This window comes from Colletotrichum phormii (genome assembly GCF_030913505.1).
Source record: "Colletotrichum phormii strain CBS 102054 chromosome Unknown BDP81scaffold_3, whole genome shotgun sequence".
NCBI lineage: Eukaryota > Fungi > Ascomycota > Sordariomycetes > Glomerellales > Glomerellaceae > Colletotrichum > Colletotrichum phormii.
Window position 1 is genome coordinate 2,168,032 of NW_026851445.1, and position 20,555 is coordinate 2,188,586.

Here is a 20,555-nt window from a genome sequence, read left to right on the forward strand (position 1 = left end):
CAGAACCGTCCCATTGGTGTCCGGGGACGAAGTAATGCTAGGAGTCACCCCCGTTGGCCACAAAGTAATTGTGCTGCCACCGCTCACGGTGATGACTGAGGCCGTGAGACTCCCTCTAGATGTTGAGTTTCTCCAAGGGAACGATGCCGAGGCTGAACTAGTAGTGTTTGACATACCAGTTGCCAACGAGGTGATGACAGGGATCGAGACGGTGCCAGTAAGTGATGCCTCGGTGGAGTTGAACGTTGGCCATGGAGGTAAAGTGGCCGAAGCTCCTATCGAAGTCCTATTAGAGGTTGCTGGATCCCCGGAGCGGCTTGTTGCCGTCCAAGTGACATTAGCACTGGCGGCCCACGTCGAATTCGGTAATTGAGGAGGGGTGGCAATGGTAGCAGTTATGCTTGTGTCACTTCCGATTGATGTAACAACTATTGTCCCTGCCGTGGAGCCTATCGCTGAAGTCATGGTCATGCTTGAGTTCCATGGAGCAGTGAGACCCGTGCCATTCGTGGAGATTGTGAATGGGGTACCTGACACTTGACTGCTCGCACTTTCCGTGGGCAATATTCGAGTAGTTGTGTTCGAAGCAGGATATGGCGCCGTTGTGCTGGAGCTGTTGGCCGCCGAAGGAAATGTACCGGTGCCAGATGGGACGGGCGGTGGGCTTTCTTCGCTAATGGAGGCAAGCGTACCGCTTGGCCATATGGTCGAGTTAGCCGGAAACCATGGTGCGGCAGTGACAGCAATACTCGTTCGGATGACGGACCCTGTTCCTGAGATGACGAGAGTCGAAGTTGGCAGAATCACGGTGATGACGGGATGGGAAGTCCAGTTTCCGGTCGGGCTACTTGAAAATGTTGCGTTTGCATGGCCAACAATCGTTGAGGAATTGACTGGCGGAGTGCTTGGCAAACCAGTAAGGGTAACCGGGCTTGACATCCCAGTTCCAGTGATGCTGCCGATGGTCGAGTTAGGTACGGGCCACTGATGACTTGACGTCCCGGCCGTGGGCAGAACTCCAGATCCTGTGCCTACAATAGTCGAGACAAAGACTGTGCCATCATTGGAAACAGTGATTGTCGAGTTCGGCAAGGGGAATGGCACAACCGACCTCGAGGCTGAGTTGCTGAAAGTCGTAGCCGTGGCATTGAAGGTGCTGTTGAGAGCGCTTGAGACTCGAGAGCTTATTGATATGCTGGTGGGAACGCCTGTACCAAGTGTGGTCGGACTGCCCGTGACCGGAGCACCCGATTGTGTGCTATTCCATGCGACAGTGGCTTGTAGGGTATGTGAAAGAGTTGTCAACCGAACGGTTCCATTGGAGCTGAGAGTGACGACAGAAGGTACTACGATAAGTGAACTCGCGGGCTTTGAGAAGCCAACGGAAGACGTTCTCAATGAGGACGAGTTGGGTGGGTAAGTCTGAGAGTTGGTCACCAAGGTGGGAAAAGCAGTTGAATTCCAGAGCGTAGGCCACGGACTTTCCACTGGCTGAGTCAACGTAGGAGCTTGACCAGAAGAGACGAAGAGAGATGTTATTGACGACGACGTATTGAAAGAGGACAAAACTGAGCCACCGGTGGCAGTTTGTATGTGGGACGATGAATTGAACACGGTGAACGTTGGCGAGGACGTGGAAGTCGCTGATGCCTGACCAGTCAGAGATACGGCCGTGCTGTTGTTGACTTCGGACACTGAAGCAAGTGTGCCAGATATAGTCTCTGAAGGAGCTGTCTGGTTGGCGTTTAGTGACGTTGCCGGAATGGACGACGTTGCGGTTCTGGTCGAAGTGTTGGCTGGCGGCCAGAGAGTTGACTCCGTCAAAATAGAGGACGAGACACTTGAGGCAATGGAGATGGACGAATTCGATGACACAGTAGTGCTGGCCACCTTGGAAGGTGTAGTAGACGAAGGACTATCAGAATTTGGCGGGTATGTGACAGTATCGGAGAGTGTGGCAGTAGCTCCAGCAGAGGCAGTCAAGCTTAGAGTAACAGAATCGGAGACGCCATATGTGCTGGAGTCGCTAGCTACCGAGCTGACTTCAGTTGAAGACGCTGCGCATGTTAGTCTGGGAATAGCATCAGAAAGATATAACCAACTAACCATAGTCACTGTTCGTAGAGGGAACCACAGTCGACGGCGGCTGGTCACCGTAAGAGGTGGGAGGCGGAGGCAGTGGGTAAGTGTATCCATAGTCGTAGCTGATGAAGGCATTGGGATCCTGAGGGCTCCTTGCGTGATGCTCAACATTGAGGGCAGCGGCGTTGGACCCGGCTTCGTCTTGCTGCTTGAGGTCATCGGCGTTGGCAGAAGCCGACACGCCTATAGCAAAGGACAGCAGCCCGATCACGGTCGCGAGAACGACCTTGAGACATGAGGCTCGCATATTCGGCATCCCTTCTGAAGCATCATCAGTACAGTATGCATATTGGCAGAGTCTTTATGGCCATACCTGACAAGTCACTGATGTTAGGGGTATTCAAACAAACGAAAGTCTCTACTGCGAATGGAGGTGAACGAATGAAAGCCGGCTCACTCGTATTCGAGTGACGGGGAATGGGTGCAGGAGAAGAAACGAAGGAGGGGGAAGGGAAAGGACGAGAGAGAAGGAGAAGGGTGAAGAAGGCCGAGGTGGGAAAACGGGGGAAAAAATTATGTGTTCAGTTATTGGAAGAAGGGGAAGGCACAGTTATAGCAAGAGCTCACGACTTGCCAAATGGATGGAAGGTGTGATGTCGGGAAGGCACTACCACCCACTGGTTTACACATGCCCCTCCTTCCTCTTCCCAATTCATGACAGCTCCCATCTTCCTCGTCCGGTCAGTTCGGTTTCTGCCTTATCTTGCAAGACAACTTTCTATCACACCAGGAATCGTAAGTTTCTACTTCGTTCAGTCTTACCAGGAACAGTGAGAAATTGCCGAAGCGGGCCGAAGAGAGGCAGTCAAAATACCCTTCGAGTTATGTGCCTATGCTGGTGAGGAATCATGTAAAAACCGAGCTTCTAAACATTGAATTCACTGTTCGCGATGTCAGAAACTTGCGAAGAATGGAGCGGCTTGTACTCGAGGCCAACCAGGTGGTCACAAGAGAAGGATACCCGACTGCTATGCGACCTGCAGACAGAGTCCGACACAGCGTACAGAAACGAGTTCGCAGTATGATGATCGGCTCGAGGTCATCGACCACATCTATGCCATACATCCGTATCACTGAAACGAGCAGAAGGACGACCTTCTCGTCCGGTACCTCTTTGGGAGACATCTTCATCGACTATGAAAAGCCAGTGTTGGTGTAGAGGCTTTGCATCACCAGTCTTGCCCCTCCGAATCTGAATCTGTTCCTGAGTAAGATATCACCGAAGAACACGCATATTGTCATCCACTCGCAAGCCACCAAGCACAGCGTGGCATGGTGGCAATCACAGACACGGGACGTTGTCCCGACGTAGTTTCACTCACTCATGATCACCCACCGGTGGCCAACCAGACTGCCACTCGTCGGTGAGACTCGAGCGGTCTCTCCGGCGGGATCTTGGAGTGTTTGCACCGAGTCTTGTCCCCTAATCATCCCCTGGTGCCGAATACAAACGTAACCAGACGTAGTCGTGAAAGCCGATCTTTGACAATGCGTGACATGTAGCCACCCGTGTACCTCGAAACAAGATTACCTGTCCCTGAAGCGAGTAACACATCATATTGGCAGGCTCAGTGCGGAAGCTCGCGATGTCTCGTACTCTCGTTTGGTTTATGCTCGCGCCAGATGAGTCTCGCTTGATTGATTACATGGACTGCTTCGCCGGAGCACATGTCAATATAAGGTGCGAGGTGGCAAACGTCTCGATCTACAGCGCGATTATCTAGCTGGTGTTCTACGAACTACAACAAAGCCGGTGCTGCAGTCTCCAAGACAAGTCGCGGCGGCCGAAATTAATGCAAGACTTCAAGAGTGGGACATCAAAGGTACCGTAACGCGCAGAGTTAAAGTTCGTAAATTAATTATTACGGTAAAAGTTCCTTTTTTTCTTTCGTGTTCGTTCGGAGCTTCTTAGCTCCTCTTCATCGATTGCTTCTAAACGTACGCTTCGTTAGATATGCCTCGCGCATCTAACAACACCGACGAGAATTGTAAGTGCTGTTCAGCTGAAAGCTTCGGCCCATGTTGCATTGAATCCGTCACTGCTGTCAAGATGCTGTGGCACGAAGATCCGGTCAAAAGAGGGGTCGGTATCTCCTAATGCCAAGCCGATCCCGCCAAAAAAAACTTAGAGATGACTCCACGATGCAGTCATCCGTCGTTTACTCGGCCTTTTGTGCCGTCTCTCGAAGCGTGGGAGCCGTGCTATCCGTCATGGAAGTATCCTTGGCCTCGATATCGGCGGCCCAGAGAGCAGCACCGACTACAGACAGCTGTCAGTGATTGCAGGAGACGAAAGTTCAATCTTCGCCAAACATACCTGCGTTTGTGAATGTGAAGATAACGCTAGCGAAAGGGATCATCTCGAGGGCGGTTGCGACTAGGCCAAAGCTGTGACAGAAGTCAGTGAAATGCACAGAACACATGCGCGGATGGACCCCAAACATACGCAGTGTAAGGTCCGGCGTGTCTCTTCAGCCAGTCGGCTCTTCTGGAAGACGACCAGTTCTTGAGTTGGAAGTACTGGGTTGCATGGTCAGCATGACATCCGGGAATCTGGAAAGCAGGAAACATACACGACCGTGGACGGCCTGGCCTCTGCTACGAGCTATAGAAACATTAGCTTTGGAGTACCCGGAAGCGGCATGCAAGGCATACCCTGGAGAGAGATGAAGATGACGGTTCCCACGACAGGAATGAAGTTCAAGGGCAGGTAGATGAGGTATCTGATGAGAGCCTTGGGGCTGTATTTCTCAAAGGGGCTCTTGAGAACCTTGCCCAGCTTCTGCATGGGGTCAGACCCGGGCCTGAGCTGTCTGCCTTCCCTCACAATACCGTCCTCATCCTTGAGAAGAAGAGTGCCGTCAAAGGTGTCCAAGATCGCGTCCTGGAGTAGGAAGGATCGCGAGAGGAAGTTGATGATTGCCGAACTCTCGTTCAGGATCAAAAAGACGGTGGTGAAGACAGCTAGCGGGCCGTTGACGAAAACGAGGAGCGCAAGCTGTGGCACGTAGGTGAAGACGAACATGCCAGTGACGACACCGGCAGACAGGAGCAGGTAGGATCCGATGCGCGACAAGAGGGGCTTCCACAGCGTTCGGTGGGTTGCGAAGTAGATGATTCCCTTGATGGGGTACAGGTAGGCCTTGCTTTTGGCAGCATCGGCGACCAAACCTCTGGCCTTGTCGTAGTCCTCTTGCCTGTCATACGTATGTTAGATTGAAGCGCGAGTACGCGAGAAGGTAGAGAACACGTACAGGACTTCCTGGGCCTTGGTCTGCACAGAGTCCACCATTCTGTTCCTTCCGCCGGAGCTGGAAGCCTGGCCCTGGGAAACAGTTCGTTCGTCAGACATCGTAGGTATAGCTTTCGTCGAGGTGTCGTTTGAGGTTGTAGGAGAGGCTTTTAAAGTGACTTGGTGCTGGTAGACAGAACGACGCGGAGGAGGGGAAGCTGGGGAAGGGACTTTGCGACGTGGCTTGGCCAAGGCACAGCTCTGGCGTATTTATTTGGCGCCGAGGATCGTGATCTGACTCCTGCGTGCCTGCCAAAGGCCAGCTACGGCAGCTGAGGTACGTAGAGCTAGCTCCCTCGCTTTGGTTTGGTGATGGCTGTATGACGTAGTGTTGTGGCGGGAGCTTGACTTCTCTGTGGCTGCATGCGATGTGGCTGAAAAACGGACCAAACGTTCCGCAGGGAAACCTTGGCAGCAGCAGCAAAACACGACATGGTGCAGATCAATTCTCTTTGACATTGGTCTAGACTTTCATCTGGTTCCTAGCACGGATTCGTAACTTGACAGCGAACCGCACGAGTCTGTTGGTGCAATGTAAACAAATGCGAATCACGAATCGCCCAATAAGGTAGGTCTAGTTGGGCTCGATGCTTGCTAATGACAGGGGTCTTGTAGGTGTATAATTCAGGTACGATCAGCTGAAGTCAATTCCCTCTCCACACCTTTCTTCACTCTAAATGCCCCCACTGAATTACCACTGACCCCTCCAAAGATTCTCAGCACGATCCAAGAAAACACAGTCTAGCCGACCTCAACCTACCCACCATGCCTCTTGATCCTCCGCGTCTCACAAACTCAATGATGGGCATTGAACGCCCGGCCTGAACCCGACGAGCCTAGTCCCTCAGGCCTGGAGCTGGCCGGCATGATGGTGAGGGCGGCGTCGCCCAACCGGCGGAAGTCATCCTCGCGGGCGTCGTGAGCGTTGTCGACAGCCTTAAAGGCGTGAGAGATACCGTGCCGAGCATCACCCTGATGAGCGTCGCGGTGAAGTTCGTCAATCACGAGCCGAACCAAGTGGTCCGATCGCCCGATCGCTCGCGGGTCCCGTCCCGCCGTCCAGACTGCTCTTCTAAGGCGGCGAGAGGCTTCTGCCTTCTCCTCGTCCAGTCTTCTGATATCGACCAAGGCCTTCGAGATCTTTGAGAGGCCTGCGGTGGCAGGCGGGCGGCCGCTTACACTTGGTCCTGCGAAGATCGGGGCGCAATGAATCTCGCCCATCTCTTCGTCGTCGGACGCCAGGTTATAGGCCATCGAAGTGTCAGCTTCCGAAGCCGCTGACTGTTGATCGTCTTGCAGCTAGGCGTCGTGGTAAGCTCTAGTTGCCTTATCTACATGCCGATAAAGGTCTTTGATGGCTGCGCGGTCCTAACAACGACTGTGAGCAGAAGTCTAACGAGAAGATTCGGCTGTCTGCCTTCTAAACTTGCCTGGCTAAAAGTTTCGCCTTCAGCCTGTTCCGCTAGCATGACCGCCCTGGTCTTCTCGATAATCTCCAATGCTTGAGACCACTGCTCCTTCTGAATCTAGATGGAAATTAGTACCTCAGAACATTCACAAAAGAGACGGAGTTAATACCATGAGACAGGGCTTTTTTTCTCTGTTGATTCCGGCACATCTTCCGCATTTCAAAATTGGAGCGTTGAAACGCGAGTGAGCAGATAGTCAATGAATCGGTTACTGCGCAATACGTACGTCTTCTCTCACAGTAGTAGTTCGCAGGCGGCTTCTGCTTAGCTCGGTAGACGCCAGCGTAGAACCCGAGGCATCGCAGGCACCAGCGGTTGTTCTCGTTCAATGAAGCAGCTGAAGCTGCTGATCGGGGAAACATCTTTCTGAAGGCAAGTTCGACTGTCGACTGATCTTGCTGTGGTTGATGGTGGAGGAAAGGGCAATTCCTGGAGGTTGCGAGGAAAAGGGCACCATTTTATGCCTCCAGAAGGCCAGTGAAGAAGACTTTTGGGAATCGCCAGGTGCTTCTAGCTGAGGTAGGCATGTCTAAGAACCGCATGCGCGGTTAGGCAGCTGACCTTGATCATACTTTCAACTTTCAACATCAATGCCTACCTTACATCTGAAAGGCGTCTTGAAGAAATGTTCTTTATCAATTCAAGCTAACTTCAACGCGGTCTCAAACGAGCTTCAAGGAAATCACACTTTGGCAGGATCTCCAACAAGTCTTGAGGCAGTTTCAGAGTTCACTTGCATGCCTTGTTTGACTTCTGAAAGACGAATGAATCAGAATTCGATTGTAGTATTATGCACATCATGTAATATGATGCTATTAAGAATTCCGGGCTCTTTGACACTTCCAAGGCAACCCTGTTTAATCAACTTCCAACAACGGCGAACTTTGACACACTACGCCGCCTGCGCCTCGGCGATAATCACATCAGCAGCCTTCTCACTCGCCATGTAGATACCAAGAACGATATAGAACCCAGGAATCTTCGGGAAGATGGAGGCATCGACCACGCGCAATCCGTCAACCCCACGGACCTTAAAGTTGGAATCCAGGACGGCAAGCGGGTCATCATCGGCACCAATAGGGGCAGTACAGCTAGCATGATGACCCCAGGCCTCGTCCTTGGCAAACTGCTTGAGGTCAGCCTCGGACGAGATCTCCTTGGGCGGCCAGATGCGCTCAAAAGAGCCGTCAAGCGGAATCAGGTTCTCAAACGCCTCGATGCCGTACTGCATTCCCTCGTACACGGCCTGAAGATCTTCCTCGCCACCGATGCCCTCGAATAAGCTGTGGAAGGTAATGTTGGGCATGTCGCGCGGGTTGGTGCTCGTCAGGTTGACCACGCCGGCGTTATTACGGCTGTGGCCCTTGAGGGTAAGCCAGGTCCAGACGCTTAGGTCGGCGAGGGCGTGCTCCGCGTAGTTGGGGAAGTATCCTTTGAAGTAGGTCGGTACACCGCCGAGGAAGAGGTCTGGGTTGCCATTCTCCGCGACGGAAGAGTGCTTGAAGTACCCGAAAGCGATGCCATTGGTCGTGTAGCCGCCCTTGAGACCGCCGATGCCGGACTGCCATTGGGAGAAGCAGGGGTCCTCGCCGTTGTGGGTGCCGTTCATGTCGAGGAAGGTGCACTTCTCGAGGAGGGAGAAGTCAGTGGGTGCTTTGCCTACGATGCCGACCTCGTACCGATCCTGCATGTTGCCGCCGACACCGGGGAGGTCTTTGACGACGGGGATATCAAAGGATTCAAGTTCTGAAGCAGGGCCGATGCCACTGAGCTTGAGCAGTTGAGGGGTGTTAAAGGTGCCCGCGGACACGATGACTTCCTTGCTGGCGAACACGCGTCCGGGGACGCCGCCGTCCTCCTTGGTGGCTCGGGGATCGGCACGGTACAGGCTCTTGCCCACGAGGTACTCCACGCCAGTTGCCTTGGGCTTATCACCCGTCGTGTCAAAGTTGACCTTGGTCACGAGCGTGTTGAGAGCCACATCCAACTTGTACTTCTTGGATCCGTCCTCGTTGGTCGCAGTGACAACGTCGAAGATGAAGTCGCGGGGGGATGAGCGAGTGAAGGAAGGGTCCTTCATGGAGAGGGGGATCTGGTATATCTTCTCTCCACTGTCACGTTCGGGTGAGTCGTTGTTGACGTCGACGGCCAAGATTTCGAGGAGACCAGTGACGGTGTTGACTAGCTTGCCGAGGAGTGACTTGCCCATGGTGGTGGCGGCAGCGAGGACCAAAGACAGTACCTTTTGGTCTTGAACGATAAGAATTGGTGGAGTCGTCTGAGTCTCGAGCCATCCGTCGTAGCCATGTACGGAGCTGTCGAGGCCGCCGGGGAGGTAGTGACACTTCTCGAGCTTCTTGTAGTACTCTCGCATCTTAGAAGCCTTTATGCCCCCTTGCTGTTAGCATTTTCCAAACATGGCTTAGGAATTCGTTTAATTCTTACCTCCCACGAGCTGTCACCAGTGATGGTGGCAATGTTGTTCCAGTCACTATCCTGAGGGAGAATGGTGACGAGAGCATTGTGCTTCGCAATTATCAGCCAACGGGATACCAGTCTAGACCGAGACAACTTACCTGGGAGCAACCACCAAGAGCACCAACTCGAGGATACAAGATTCCCAACTGCTCAGACCCTTGTGGTGGGTCGAGGCCAACATAGATCTCTCCATCCGGCTTTCGATAAGACATCTTGCTGTCTCTCTTGGCCTGTTCTGGATCAGAGTAGTGGTTGACGAAGAAATCCCATGCGATCGGCTGATGTTGAGAAGCCAGAACGTGGAGAGCCGGCACCTGGACGGCCGGGTCCTCTCCACGGTCCTCACCGGCGTCGATGAGTAGGACACTGAAGCCGGCCATGGCTAGGCGGGCTGCAAGGGGAGCACCGCCGGGCCCGGAGCCGACTACGACGTAGTCATACGTCGAGTTGGCTGAAGGTCCCGTGGCATTGAGTGTCGGACCAAGAGGTTGGTCGAAGCTACTGTGTGTAAGCCAACGAGTCACACGACAAGTGTGTAAGTAATGACTAAGACTAGGTATGAGAACTTACGCCGCATGAGCAGTCGCGAAAAGCGCCGCAACGGAGAGAAGGAACTTCATGGTAACCTCCAGTGAAGCTAATTAGAATGCAACCGAAAGCAAAAACACGATCAAATGAGTGACTGGCCGGCGAGTTTGTTGAGATGCAAAGGAATGACAACTGCTAAATGGCTAAGAGTTGGTGGAACGAAGACAGAAGAAGCGACTTAAAAAGTCATACCCCAAATGTTAAGTATGGATTCATGAGAATGCTCCTTTTCGGACTCATTTCGAACGCAACTCCACTGATTGGCGATGCTGATGTGATGAGAGGCATCATCTCCCGCGAAGCCGGCATGCTCACGAAGGGGGGCATCAAAGTGAGACATGGGGGAAAAGATGCTTTGATCTGCCAGTTTCCTTTCCTAACTCGAGGCGGCATTGGCGCCGATGACGATCGGGATGCCTGTCAAAGACTTGACAAGGGTCGTAGACGAAATGAAAGAAAACATGGGTCCTGTCAAAAACGTCAGAACACCACCCCCGGATCCTGCTCCGCCAAGGGGAAAAAATTGCTGCCCACGCCAATGGAGCTCGACAGACTACGACAAAGCAACAGAGCAAACATGGCAAAACCTTGCCGAGACTCGAGAGAACGAAATCCGACGTGGATAGATCCACAGTCAGGGGTCACGGATTGAGAAATGATAGCCCTACACATGGCTCCATTGTCCGAACGCTCTTTGGATGACGGGATGGAGATTCTAGAGGGGCCCATTGCTTCGGTGCCATTACGATTCACGCAACGAACGACAGACGGAAGACAGACTGGAGTCAGAACAGACAGATCAGGCGCCCAAGCATTTACCGCCTCCTTGTTGTCGGGTTGGCCCCGGTCTGAAGAACCGTTGATCTCACTCTTACTGCCGTTGCAGTGCATATACAGAATACTAGGAATAACGAAAAGCATGTTAGCGATCCCCTGCGGTTCATTGGCCACTCAAGAACCCCTCCCCTCTCCCCCATCGTGACAATTTAATCGCTTTGGGATTGAGCTCAACGGTTTATACGTCGACAGGCCAGAGATGGAGAGATGAAGAGATTTTGGCTTTACGTAGCCAACTGCCGCCGCTAAGAAATCGGACCACTCTTTCGGAAAGTTTTCTCGTAAGTTTGCTTGTCGAGGACTCTAGCGAACCGTTTATGACCGGCATCTGCATCCGGCGCAGGTCACATCCAAGTCTCCTCAGACTTCTTGCGGAATCTATCTTCCCAACTACACCAGGGGCTCGACGACGATCCAAAGCAAGATCGACAGCCCAAAAGCAACGCAGAAATGACTCGCCCACTCCAGAGTGACTCCAGAATGAAGAAATTAGGGATAGACTCCCAGCGAGAGACGAATCCGACAGCCAAGGATCACGGCAGATGCCGCCATCTACGAGACAAACCAGGGACACAGAGGAAGAACGGCGCGCAAGCCACGATATGAGGTTAAAAGTAACACCCCCTTCTTCCTCTTCTCTAAATCCGGTCTAGGGAAACTCCGTCTCTCTCTCGGCTACGATTTACATACTTGGAAAGGAAACCCGGAATCCCGCTTGCGACTTTCCCTTGCCCATCCGTTCCCACCTTCTCGTACGATATCCTCCTCCCTCACTATCACGGTCGCCATGAAGCTTTCAGGCATGTTGGCGGCCACGGCCACAGCCCTCGCGGCCTTCACCTCCACGGCCCAAGCCGCGACCTCAGCCGCGGAAGCGTTGGCCATGGCTCAGAAACTATACCCTGAATGCGCAGTAAGTAAAATAGTGGGCGGATCTCCCGCGCCTAGCGTCGAGACGGTGCGTTTTTGGGGCTGATCAGTGCGGCACGCCATCTTTTTTCGACTACAGCTCGTCTGTCTCACCAAGCTTGTCCCGACGTCGGGTTGCCAGCTCACGGACACTGCGTGTCTTTGCACCAACGAGGAGCTCAACGCCAACCTCTCCGTCTGCGTGTTGCAGGGATGTAACTACGAGGATGCCCTCAGTGAGTGTCTTTATCATGATGTTGCTCGAAGACCCGAATAAAGGGTCTCACTATCTCACACGGAACTTTTGACTGACTCGTTTTGATCCTGCGTCAGAAACCAAGAATGGCTCGGCGACCATGTGCGGGCTGCCTGTGCGAGATGACACGATGAAGTCTCCTCTCGTTGCGGGTGTAGGATTTGGCCTGGCTCTCATCGTTTACATCCTTCGCATGTGCTCTGCCCTGCCTGGATGCAACAGAGAACTCAGCTGGGACGACTGGACCATCACTGCTTGCGTTCTTCTGACGATCCCACCAACCGTCTTTGCCTTCGCACGTAGGTGCCCCGTCGACAAAAGTCATAGGTATCCCGTGTAAATAGAGACTGACTGTTGCAGTGTCTGCAAATGGTCTGGGAAAGGACATCTGGACTCTGCCCCTCAAGAACGTCGAGAACGTACTATTTGTAAGTAGTCTCGCCCATACCTCGTCCCAACAAAGAACAACGACTAACACCAACGTTCTCACCACAGTTCTACTTCCTCGGTGAACTCTTCTACTTCCTCGCCCAGGCGATGAACAAGGTCTCCATCCTCCTCTTCCTGCACCGCATCTTCCAGCACAACAGCCTCGGCAAGGCCATCTGGGTCACAATCGGCTTCACCCTAGCCTACGCCGCCGCCTTCTTCTTCGCCACGCTCTTCCAGTGCTGGCCCATCAACCACGCCTGGCTGCAGCTCGAGTCGGACCACCTAGGCCGCTGCAACAACATTCATCTCCAGGGGTGGTTGAGCGCTGCCTTTAACATCGCGCTGGATATCGTCATCCTGGCGCTCCCCTTGCATCAGCTCTACCAGCTGCAGATGCCCCTGAAGAAGAAGCTCATGGTCATGGTTGTATTCTCCATGGGTATATTGTAAGTCTCTCCCCCGTCCCAACTCCCCTCCTCTGCGTAGTCCACCATCTGCACCCCATCTCAATACGACGTGAGACTCACCGGCCCTTCACAGCGTCACCCTCGCCAGCGTAATCCGCCTCCGCACCCTCGTCGTCTTCGCAAACTCGACAAACATTACATACAACTACGTCGACGCCGCCTACTGGAGCACAATCGAGCTCTACGCTGGTATTATCACCGCCTCTTTACCAGCGGTCTACAAGTTTCTCTCCAGTGCCCTGTCCCAGAACGCCGCCTGGTCAGCCGTCAAGTCCAAGCTGTCCGGCGCGTCGTCGAGCTCGGGGGGTACCGGCAACTCGCACTCGGCGGTGGCGACTGGGTCTAGCGGCCTTAATCGTCGGCTTACGCCAAAGAGGTCTGAGGCTGAGTTTGTGCTGTTGACGGATGTGGAGAGCGGGAAGAGTCAGAGGTGGGATTAGATGGCAGGTGGCTTGGTAGCAAATAGTCTCACAGTAACATAATGGACATAAAAGTTTAACCTTCTTCTCTTATACGCGATGTATGAATTCCAAGAAGTATACCAGGTGAAAATCTTTACGAGGAGGATTCAAGGACACAGGAGTATGATCGCAGGTCCAACGACGTATAAAGACACCTCGAGGGCGTCCTCATTAGAGACTCGTCAGGCTTGCCAGATTGGGGGATCTGGACAACGTGTATCTCCCCCACACGACAGGCAGCCGGACTGAAACTCCGTATGATCTCGATGATCTTAACGACCTAAGTAAGGGTACGTTCTTGTGAAGGCAGAAGGCGAACATATACGTAGCCTTGCCCATCAGTGGAGGTAAACGCTCTCTGCGCATTCGTCCGTGAATAAGCAAGTGACAGAGGGCAGGCACTTGATAGAAACAAAGCATTCTTCAAACGACTACCCATGCGTTTTTTTAATGCCACTGGAAATGCCATCATAGGTAGCGCATAGTGCCTGAGCGCACGTAGTGGTCTCAGATACCCCAGATGTCTACCGGGCGTATGGCTGACAGGATCGGCATGATCTGCGGGCCTGCGCCCGGGGCGAAATCCCTCGAGAGCCTCTCTCTCTCTCTCTAAGTCTGAATTTACTTATAAGCACGTTGTAAATGAATTACCGTAGACCTCTCACACCCCCAGGTCTATGTCACATACTCCAGCCCAAATTCATCATCAAAATAAATCATAATGAAACTCCCCATCGCAGGCCTCCTACTCTCTCGCGCTTCAGCGCCCTTAACATACTGGAACGACCGCGATCAGACATTCGGAGCAACGCCGCCCAGAGTATTCGATAACCGATCCATTGAGATTCTCCAAGATGCGATAGCAGAGCCGAATGCCACCCGTGAAATATCGTTCCGCCCCTTTGAGGCATTCACAGGCAACGCTCCTTTACTCGGACCAGACGAATGGACATGGCGTACATTTCTGCCCTCCCTCTCCCACTAATCAGCGAGCGTGAACTAATATCTTTCTTCCAGGTGTAAATATATCCGATTTCAGTCTCCCCCACCTCGCCCAAAACACCACCTCGGAAAACCTAGGTCGAAACATCACAAACCCGCACTACATCGCGACCTCATACTCTCTCTCCTGGCCCCGCGGAGGGAACCTCTCAGCCGGCGGTCTCCGCGGCTCCGATTCCCCTTTTTGCGTAACATCCCTAGACGTCGAGTTCTTCCCCAACGTGACGAACCTCTGGACCGAGGAGACTAGCAACAGCACAGACTGCGAACCCGTCCTCGGCGAATCATGTCTCGACGCCCTCCGCCTCGAAGATAAAACCCTCACCACCAAAGGCTGCGACGGGAGAATGCCCTCGTGGAGGACGATTCCGGAGTGTAATGCCACGTTTGGGTGTGGTGCAGTGATTCATGGTGCTAGGACGAGTAATCTCAACCCCAACGTAACGAGGAACTCCACCTCGACGACGGGGGACCCGGTTACGAGTGGGAGTGAGATTTTGGGGTTCGGGAGCGGGTTGGTTGATGGCGGGGATGCGACGCAGACGTACCTAAATGCTTCGAACCGCGTGCAGATTCTTATTTTTAATACGTGGGTTGGGGAGGAGAGGTTTAATGTCAGATTGGCGAGGCCGAATGTTCATTGTATGAGGGTGAATTCGACTCGGGTTGCATCGAGTGCGGCGTTCGGCGAGGGTTCGTTGAGTTGGGGGGTCTTGCTGGTTGCTGCTATTGTGAACATGTCTGTGTCATTACTTTAGCTTGGGTAGAGATACGAGAGAACGAGGTGCAAATAAAGTCAAGCTGGTTGGCAAAGTGAGAAGCAAAGTTTGGCTGATGGTTCGCTATTCAAACTTCCCTTCGACATCCTGATCCTTCCTCCGAACTTTCTCAAGTTGACGTTTCCATTTGACTAGTAGATCTGAACGAAAAAGGAGCCATTGAAGACACCAAGCAGTGAGTAGAAAAGGGGCAAGATATAATAGATAATCCAAGATCGCAAAATACGAACTCCTTTCAGTGTCCACGACACAGACCCATCACCAAAACTCAACCCAAAAAGCCAAAAGAGTTCACCCCCCCGGTGGCGAGCTGGGGGCTACATCTCTGGCGCACAATCCGGGACTCGAACACGGGACCTCTGAGCCTTCACCGATTAGGCTGTTCGTGGACTCAAACCACTCCACCACCCAGCCAGTTTTGACCTGACCCCCCAAAGGGGGCGCCTGCTGGCTGGTGACAGGAATGGGATTGAGGGGGGGTATATAGCCTTCCCCGGGGCCGTGTTTGGGAAGGAAGGTACGGTGGTTAGGAAAGGGGGGTGCAGGTTTGCTCTTTCCCCTGATTCATACATCGCTAAGGAAGTCGCGTCTCTTGCATGAAACATGTACACACGGCTGTTGGTATTCACATCAGCAGGCCAGCCTTCGAAGCTCAATAATGTGGTATTGAACTGCGTATATATCGGTATGTAGAAGGAGGAAAAGAAGGGCGAAGACTTTTTATTCCCTCGAAGTGGAAGTAGGTGGTGAAAAGGCGGGTTTGCAACGGCCTATTCCAACCCCCTTTTTATCGTCATTATTCCAGCAACGGCTGTTATTCGAAAAGGCAGAGGGAAGCATTTACAAAGATATCCAATGACACATCACATTTACGACCACCATTCGCCGCCAATGTAAGTAGGTTATTACGCTACTCCGAGAAGGCGAGCCGCTGATACACGTCCGGCGCGGCCCTTACCATCAGCACCGGGGCCATCCGCATCCCCTGGTTCCGGTTCCGGCCAACCAACCCCGCACCGACCGTCCCCGAAACTCCCAGGCCGCGGTCCTCACGAACCACAAACAAATATCCTTCGCCGCCGGATGTACTTACCTCCCTCACCTAGACAAGACCAGTCTGCCTCGCCCCAACTACCCTAAACTACAAATGACAAATAATGCAGCCAAGAAACCCCCATCATCCCAAGCAAAATCATCTCAAAGCGGATAGGGCATCAGCCTCAGCCTCAGTCACAACACACCCGAGACCGAAACCGAAACAAGACTCGAACGCTGGCAGCCGCAACGAATCTCCTTCCTCCTCTTCCGATTCCGAGATTGAAATACACATCCCCCAGCTACTAGAACCAGAACAGTGGTAACGCCGTCGTGATGTATCGATTTCGTAGTAGAAACCAGTGGAGAGCAGCCGTCACGAAGCCAACGCACATCAATAGCCCGTTCTATGGCTTCTGTTGGTAGTTCACAAAACAATTCAACCGACAGAGAACACCAAAGTCACCAAACAACAAATTGACGAATAATTATATATGCTAAACGCCAAACATCGACTGTATGAGCCATGCCAACCCGCCTTCGGACGAGACATTGACATGAATGCTTGAAATCCAGCCCCTCATCAGAGCCATTCTCATTCCGTGGGCCTGTGAGGGGGAGAAGGAGAATATGAGTGGCCTCCCAATCCAACAAAGGAGCCTCCCATCCAGCGGAGGAAATTAGACTACCCTTTGTCCAGAACGCCTGTGTGGCCCTTTCCACTCTCTTCCTTCGTCCGTGAGCCTTTTCTTCCCTGTTCGTTCCGTGTAGATCAAACATCCTGTAGTCGGTTGGTGCCGTACAAGTACACGAGGTTGTACCTCGTCGTCGTCTCTTCGTCCTATGTTCGTGGTCGTCGTCGCGGTCGACACAGGAACCCAGCCCGGACCGCTCGTATTACATCAAGTTGTTGCGTTGGGTACTGACTTGCCGTCTACATGACGGAACACTCGCCCTCTTGTTGCTTGCCGATCTTGCTGCGAGAAATACGCTCGCGCTGTCGGGGTCCGTTCTTGCCGGCGCGCTTGAGGTCTTCGAGCCGTTCGCGGGCCTTGGGGAAATCTTGGGCTGTGAAGACGGGTCAGTATACGTCATCACATGGAAACAATTACAACTTACCGGCTGCTCTCCAATACCATCGCTTTGCATCCTCCATGTTGGCCGGCACACCAATGCCCACCTCGGTAAAGTAACCCATTGCATACTCGGCCTTGGCCAGACCAGCTGTGGCAGCCTTGCGCGCCCACAGATAAGCCTCCGTGTCGCTCTGCTGCAAGACATTGTCGGTCCCGGTAAGATACCATCCACTGAGTGACAGCTCCGACTGGTGCTCGCCTTGCTGAGCTGCGCGGGAGTACCACATGATGGACTGGCGGGGGTCAACGGGGCAGCCCATCAAACCATATTCGAATGCGCAGCCGAGACGATATTGTGAAAATTTGTAGCCGAGGTCGGCCGCCTGTCGGAACAGCGAGAAGGCATAAGCCTCGTCCTTGATGATAGCATCATTCGGAGCTGCAGATTCGTAGAGCAGACCTAACTCGTGCAATGCGTGGGGGTTCTCCGCGTCAGCTCGTTCAGCGGCTCTCTTAAGCCACCCAACAGCCTCACGAGGATTCTTCGGCTGGCCAAGAAGGCCCTTGAGCAAAATCATGCCGACCTTGTACATGGCTGGCGTGTCGCCGAGCGTGGCAGCTCTCTTGTACCATTGGATCGCCTTGAGAGGATCCTTTCTTGTGCCGCCGCCTTCTTCGTGACCAATCTCACAGCAGACTGCCGTTCTGTACGCCGCAGCCGCATGTCCGAGCTTAGCAGCCGACTGGTACAGTGTGAAGGCTTCCTTGTTATCAGGCTCCAGTCCAAACAACCCACGGCCTAGGCAGTCGGCATAGAAGAACATGGCCTCGGAATTCTGCGCACTCGACAGCTTCTTGAGAATCTTGTTTGCGTCAGCAAGATATCTCTCCCGGGCACGAGTCTTCATCTTCGGATCGGCAAGATTCGGGGCCAGAACGTCGGCCGCTTCTACCAGTCGCTTCGCCAGTCTCATGGCAGTCTCTTGATCATTCGGTGTTGACTTGACAACCTGGCGTAGACGTTCCAGCTCTTCCTGTGTGACAGGTGTTGTTTCTTGAAGCGAAGCCTTGCTTGGTTGCTGAGAAAGCATTTGCTGTTGCGGCGGAGGTGCGCCGCCAGGCCCGGCAGGAGGTGTCGGTACGTGTACGCCAGGAGCGCCGGCATAGTTGCGGACAGGCGCTGGCTTATCGTTCATATTGACCATGGAGTTAGGCATGTGGCCAGGTCGGACGGGAGCCGGATGAGATGGCAGAGAATCAGGGCCTCGATTAGGAGAAGGGCCTTGGGGAAGGCCAGGACGCCCCATCTGCGGGTTCTGTGGTTGGTCCCAGCCATTTGGCTCGTTGTACGCGTCCTGGTAGCCATTCCCCATTGGCGGCATCGGAGGAGCGTCGCCGGCCATCTCAAAGACAGCCTGCTGCGACTGTCGAAGATCTGGCTGCGATTTTGTTCGACTCATTTCCGGAACGCGCTTTGCGCCCGGCTGCGTGTGTTCGGCAATGCCTGGGCGCATGTGCTGCTCGAATGAACCGCGAGGAGCATGCGAGGGTGCCCCATTATACTCAGGAGCATCATGGTGACCGTAACTGTGGGCGCTCTGGTTGCTCATGCGAGAGGGCTGGTAATAGGCGTCGTAGACATCGCCGAATGACGCCCTAGTGTCTCGGTACCCGTCCTGATCACCTCCGAACTCCCCAGGTCCTCCAGGTCCTCCATACCCTCCATTCTGAGGTGGGAGCGGCTGCTGCTGCTGCGGCGGAGGCATCGGGTTTGGGGGATACATGCGCTGGGGTGGCGGCCGATTTCCTTGCGCCGTTGAAGGCCGAGGAGGAACACCACCACGTGGCGGGCCCCCTGGTCCGCCATATGTGTCCTGACGTGGCGGGGGCCCGCGCCGTTGTGCTTGGTCGTTGACTGGCATAGTCATACTCCTAGAAGGTGGGCCAAAGTCGTCTCTCGGAGGCCCTTGCTGGCCGTAGCCGTCTCCTCGGAAATCTTGTCCGTAACCCGGCTCAGGGCCGCGTCGCGGGTCGGGGTAACCGCGCGGCGGCGGCGCTCTGCCATTTGGAGCTCCACCAGGAGGGCGCTGCTGCATAGGTTGGGACGAGATGTCGATTCCAGCCATCTTGTTCAGAATCGCGTTCTCCGCATCAAGGTCCGTCTTACGGCTCTGCCCTGGAAATGATGGAAATGCGCCACCACTAAATCCCTGGGCGCCAGCAGGACTGATCGGCGCGTGTTCCTGCTGTCGAGGGCGATTTGCTAGCAAATGGTCAGCATACAAGGGCGCAAATGGCACACGCGCAACTCACCGGCTGGATCCGAATTGGCTGATCGCTCAAAAGGAGCGGGACGACCGCCCCGGCCCATGGGGAATCCTCCCCGGCCTGCAGGACCGGGACCGCCACCGCCACGAGGCGGGTATCCGCCGCGATTGCCATCTGCCGTCGGAGGACGTGCAATAGGGCCGCCTCTTCCCATTTGAGGCGGTCTTCCTCCTCTTGGCGGGCCATTAGGCCCTGGGCCGCCACCATAGTAATCCTGCGGCGGGTAGCCTTGGTTCGGCGGCGGACCTCTGCCATAGTTGGGGTCCTGGTACTGACCGCCATAGTTTTGGTCGTAGCCGCCGTCATCATAGTAGTCGTAGCCATATCCGTCCTGCTGGTAGTTGTCGTACTGCTGAGGAGGACCCCGCTGCGCGGGCGCTGGGCCGGGCCCGGGGCCAGGACGAGGCGCGGGAGGGCCACCGCCGTAAGGACGCTGACCCGGATATCCTGCCATCGTCTGCTATGCCACCACTTCTCGTGTCGGAATCGTGTCGTCGACTTTTCGAATTCAGTGGCGCAATGTGCGAGTTTCGGTCGGGTGTGTTTTTGGGGGTGTGTGTTGGGGTAAAGATGGGTGGTTCGAGGTCGGAAAAGTGTTGGTTTCGGTAACAGCTCCTAAGCGGCTCGGGATCGCATAAGGTTGCCGTAAAGGAGAAAATTAGGTGTAGCTCCACAGCTTTACGGAATTGGGCAGACTACAACAGGCGCATAGCTGACGTTGTCGAAAAGGCCAAGGGTTGGCGGGGGGTTATGGTCTTGTATGCTGGGATTCCGCACGTTTCGGCTCAATGTTGATCGACAGTTTCGGCGGGCCAGGCTATGCGCGAGAGCGGACGATTCGAGTTGGTTTCCGTGACAAGAGAACAGTCCACTGCAATTTCGAGGGGTTCGGTGCGCGCAGGACGGAGTGAGCCGAGTTCCAAGGGGAGTGGTAACCGAAAGAGAGAGAGAGAGAGAGAGAGGAAAAAGGAGAGAATAAGAAAGGAAGTAGAGCCGCGCGTTGG

At 54.0% G+C, this 20,555-nt stretch overlaps 6 protein-coding genes across 6 annotated transcripts; 2 read left to right on the plus strand and 4 right to left on the minus strand.

Annotated features, from left to right (window-relative positions):
• Nucleotides 1–3,832: 3,832 nt before the first annotated feature.
• Nucleotides 3,833–5,663, minus strand: BDP81DRAFT_418844 (uncharacterized protein). The gene is made up of 6 exons (XM_060589718.1): nt 5,397–5,663; nt 4,798–5,339; nt 4,716–4,747; nt 4,589–4,662; nt 4,460–4,530; nt 3,833–4,402 (listed from the first exon to the last, which is right to left on the minus strand). Exons 1-6 carry the CDS (start codon nt 5,492–5,494, stop codon nt 4,302–4,304), a joined length of 918 nt encoding a protein of 305 aa, XP_060450008.1. The 5' UTR covers nt 5,495–5,663; the 3' UTR covers nt 3,833–4,301.
• Nucleotides 5,664–6,229: 566 nt separating this feature from the next.
• Nucleotides 6,230–6,688, minus strand: BDP81DRAFT_390664 (uncharacterized protein; the record flags this gene model as incomplete). The annotated part of the gene is made up of 1 exon (XM_060587436.1): nt 6,230–6,688. One exon carries the CDS (start codon nt 6,686–6,688, stop codon nt 6,230–6,232), a length of 459 nt encoding a protein of 152 aa, XP_060450009.1.
• Nucleotides 6,689–7,795: 1,107 nt separating this feature from the next.
• Nucleotides 7,796–10,001, minus strand: BDP81DRAFT_390665 (GMC oxidoreductase; the record flags this gene model as incomplete). The annotated part of the gene is made up of 4 exons (XM_060587437.1): nt 7,796–9,286; nt 9,349–9,429; nt 9,480–9,879; nt 9,952–10,001. The coding sequence occupies 4 exons, from the start codon at nt 9,999–10,001 to the stop codon at nt 7,796–7,798; spliced, it is 2,022 nt and encodes a 673-aa protein (XP_060450010.1).
• A 1,607-nt stretch (nt 10,002–11,608) lies between these two features.
• Nucleotides 11,609–13,310, plus strand: BDP81DRAFT_310147 (uncharacterized protein; the record flags this gene model as incomplete). The annotated part of the gene is made up of 6 exons (XM_060583615.1): nt 11,609–11,719; nt 11,816–11,951; nt 12,049–12,270; nt 12,332–12,390; nt 12,467–12,849; nt 12,944–13,310. 6 exons carry the CDS (start codon nt 11,609–11,611, stop codon nt 13,308–13,310), a joined length of 1,278 nt encoding a protein of 425 aa, XP_060450011.1.
• Nucleotides 13,311–14,052: 742 nt separating this feature from the next.
• On the plus strand, nt 14,053–15,091 carry BDP81DRAFT_504808 (uncharacterized protein; the record flags this gene model as incomplete). The annotated part of the gene is made up of 2 exons (XM_060595632.1): nt 14,053–14,287; nt 14,349–15,091. 2 exons carry the CDS (start codon nt 14,053–14,055, stop codon nt 15,089–15,091), a joined length of 978 nt encoding a protein of 325 aa, XP_060450012.1.
• Nucleotides 15,092–17,081: 1,990 nt separating this feature from the next.
• On the minus strand, nt 17,082–20,005 carry BDP81DRAFT_390668 (uncharacterized protein; the record flags this gene model as incomplete). The annotated part of the gene is made up of 3 exons (XM_060587438.1): nt 17,082–17,215; nt 17,267–19,486; nt 19,537–20,005. The coding sequence occupies 3 exons, from the start codon at nt 20,003–20,005 to the stop codon at nt 17,082–17,084; spliced, it is 2,823 nt and encodes a 940-aa protein (XP_060450013.1).
• Nucleotides 20,006–20,555: the final 550 nt, after the last annotated feature.

Excerpts from the sequence above, each read along its gene's own strand:
- BDP81DRAFT_418844 (XM_060589718.1), bottom strand. The coding sequence starts at position 5,494 with ATGTCTGACGAACGAACTGTTTCCCAGGGCCAGGCTTCCAGCTCCGGC. Across the intron at positions 4,748-4,797 it reads CATCTTCATCTCTCTCCAGG|CTCGTAGCAGAGGCCAGGCC; the intron begins GTATGCCTTGCA and ends ATGTTTCTATAG. Across the intron at positions 4,663-4,715 it reads GCCAGGCCGTCCACGGTCGT|TACTTCCAACTCAAGAACTG; the intron begins GTATGTTTCCTG and ends CATGCAACCCAG.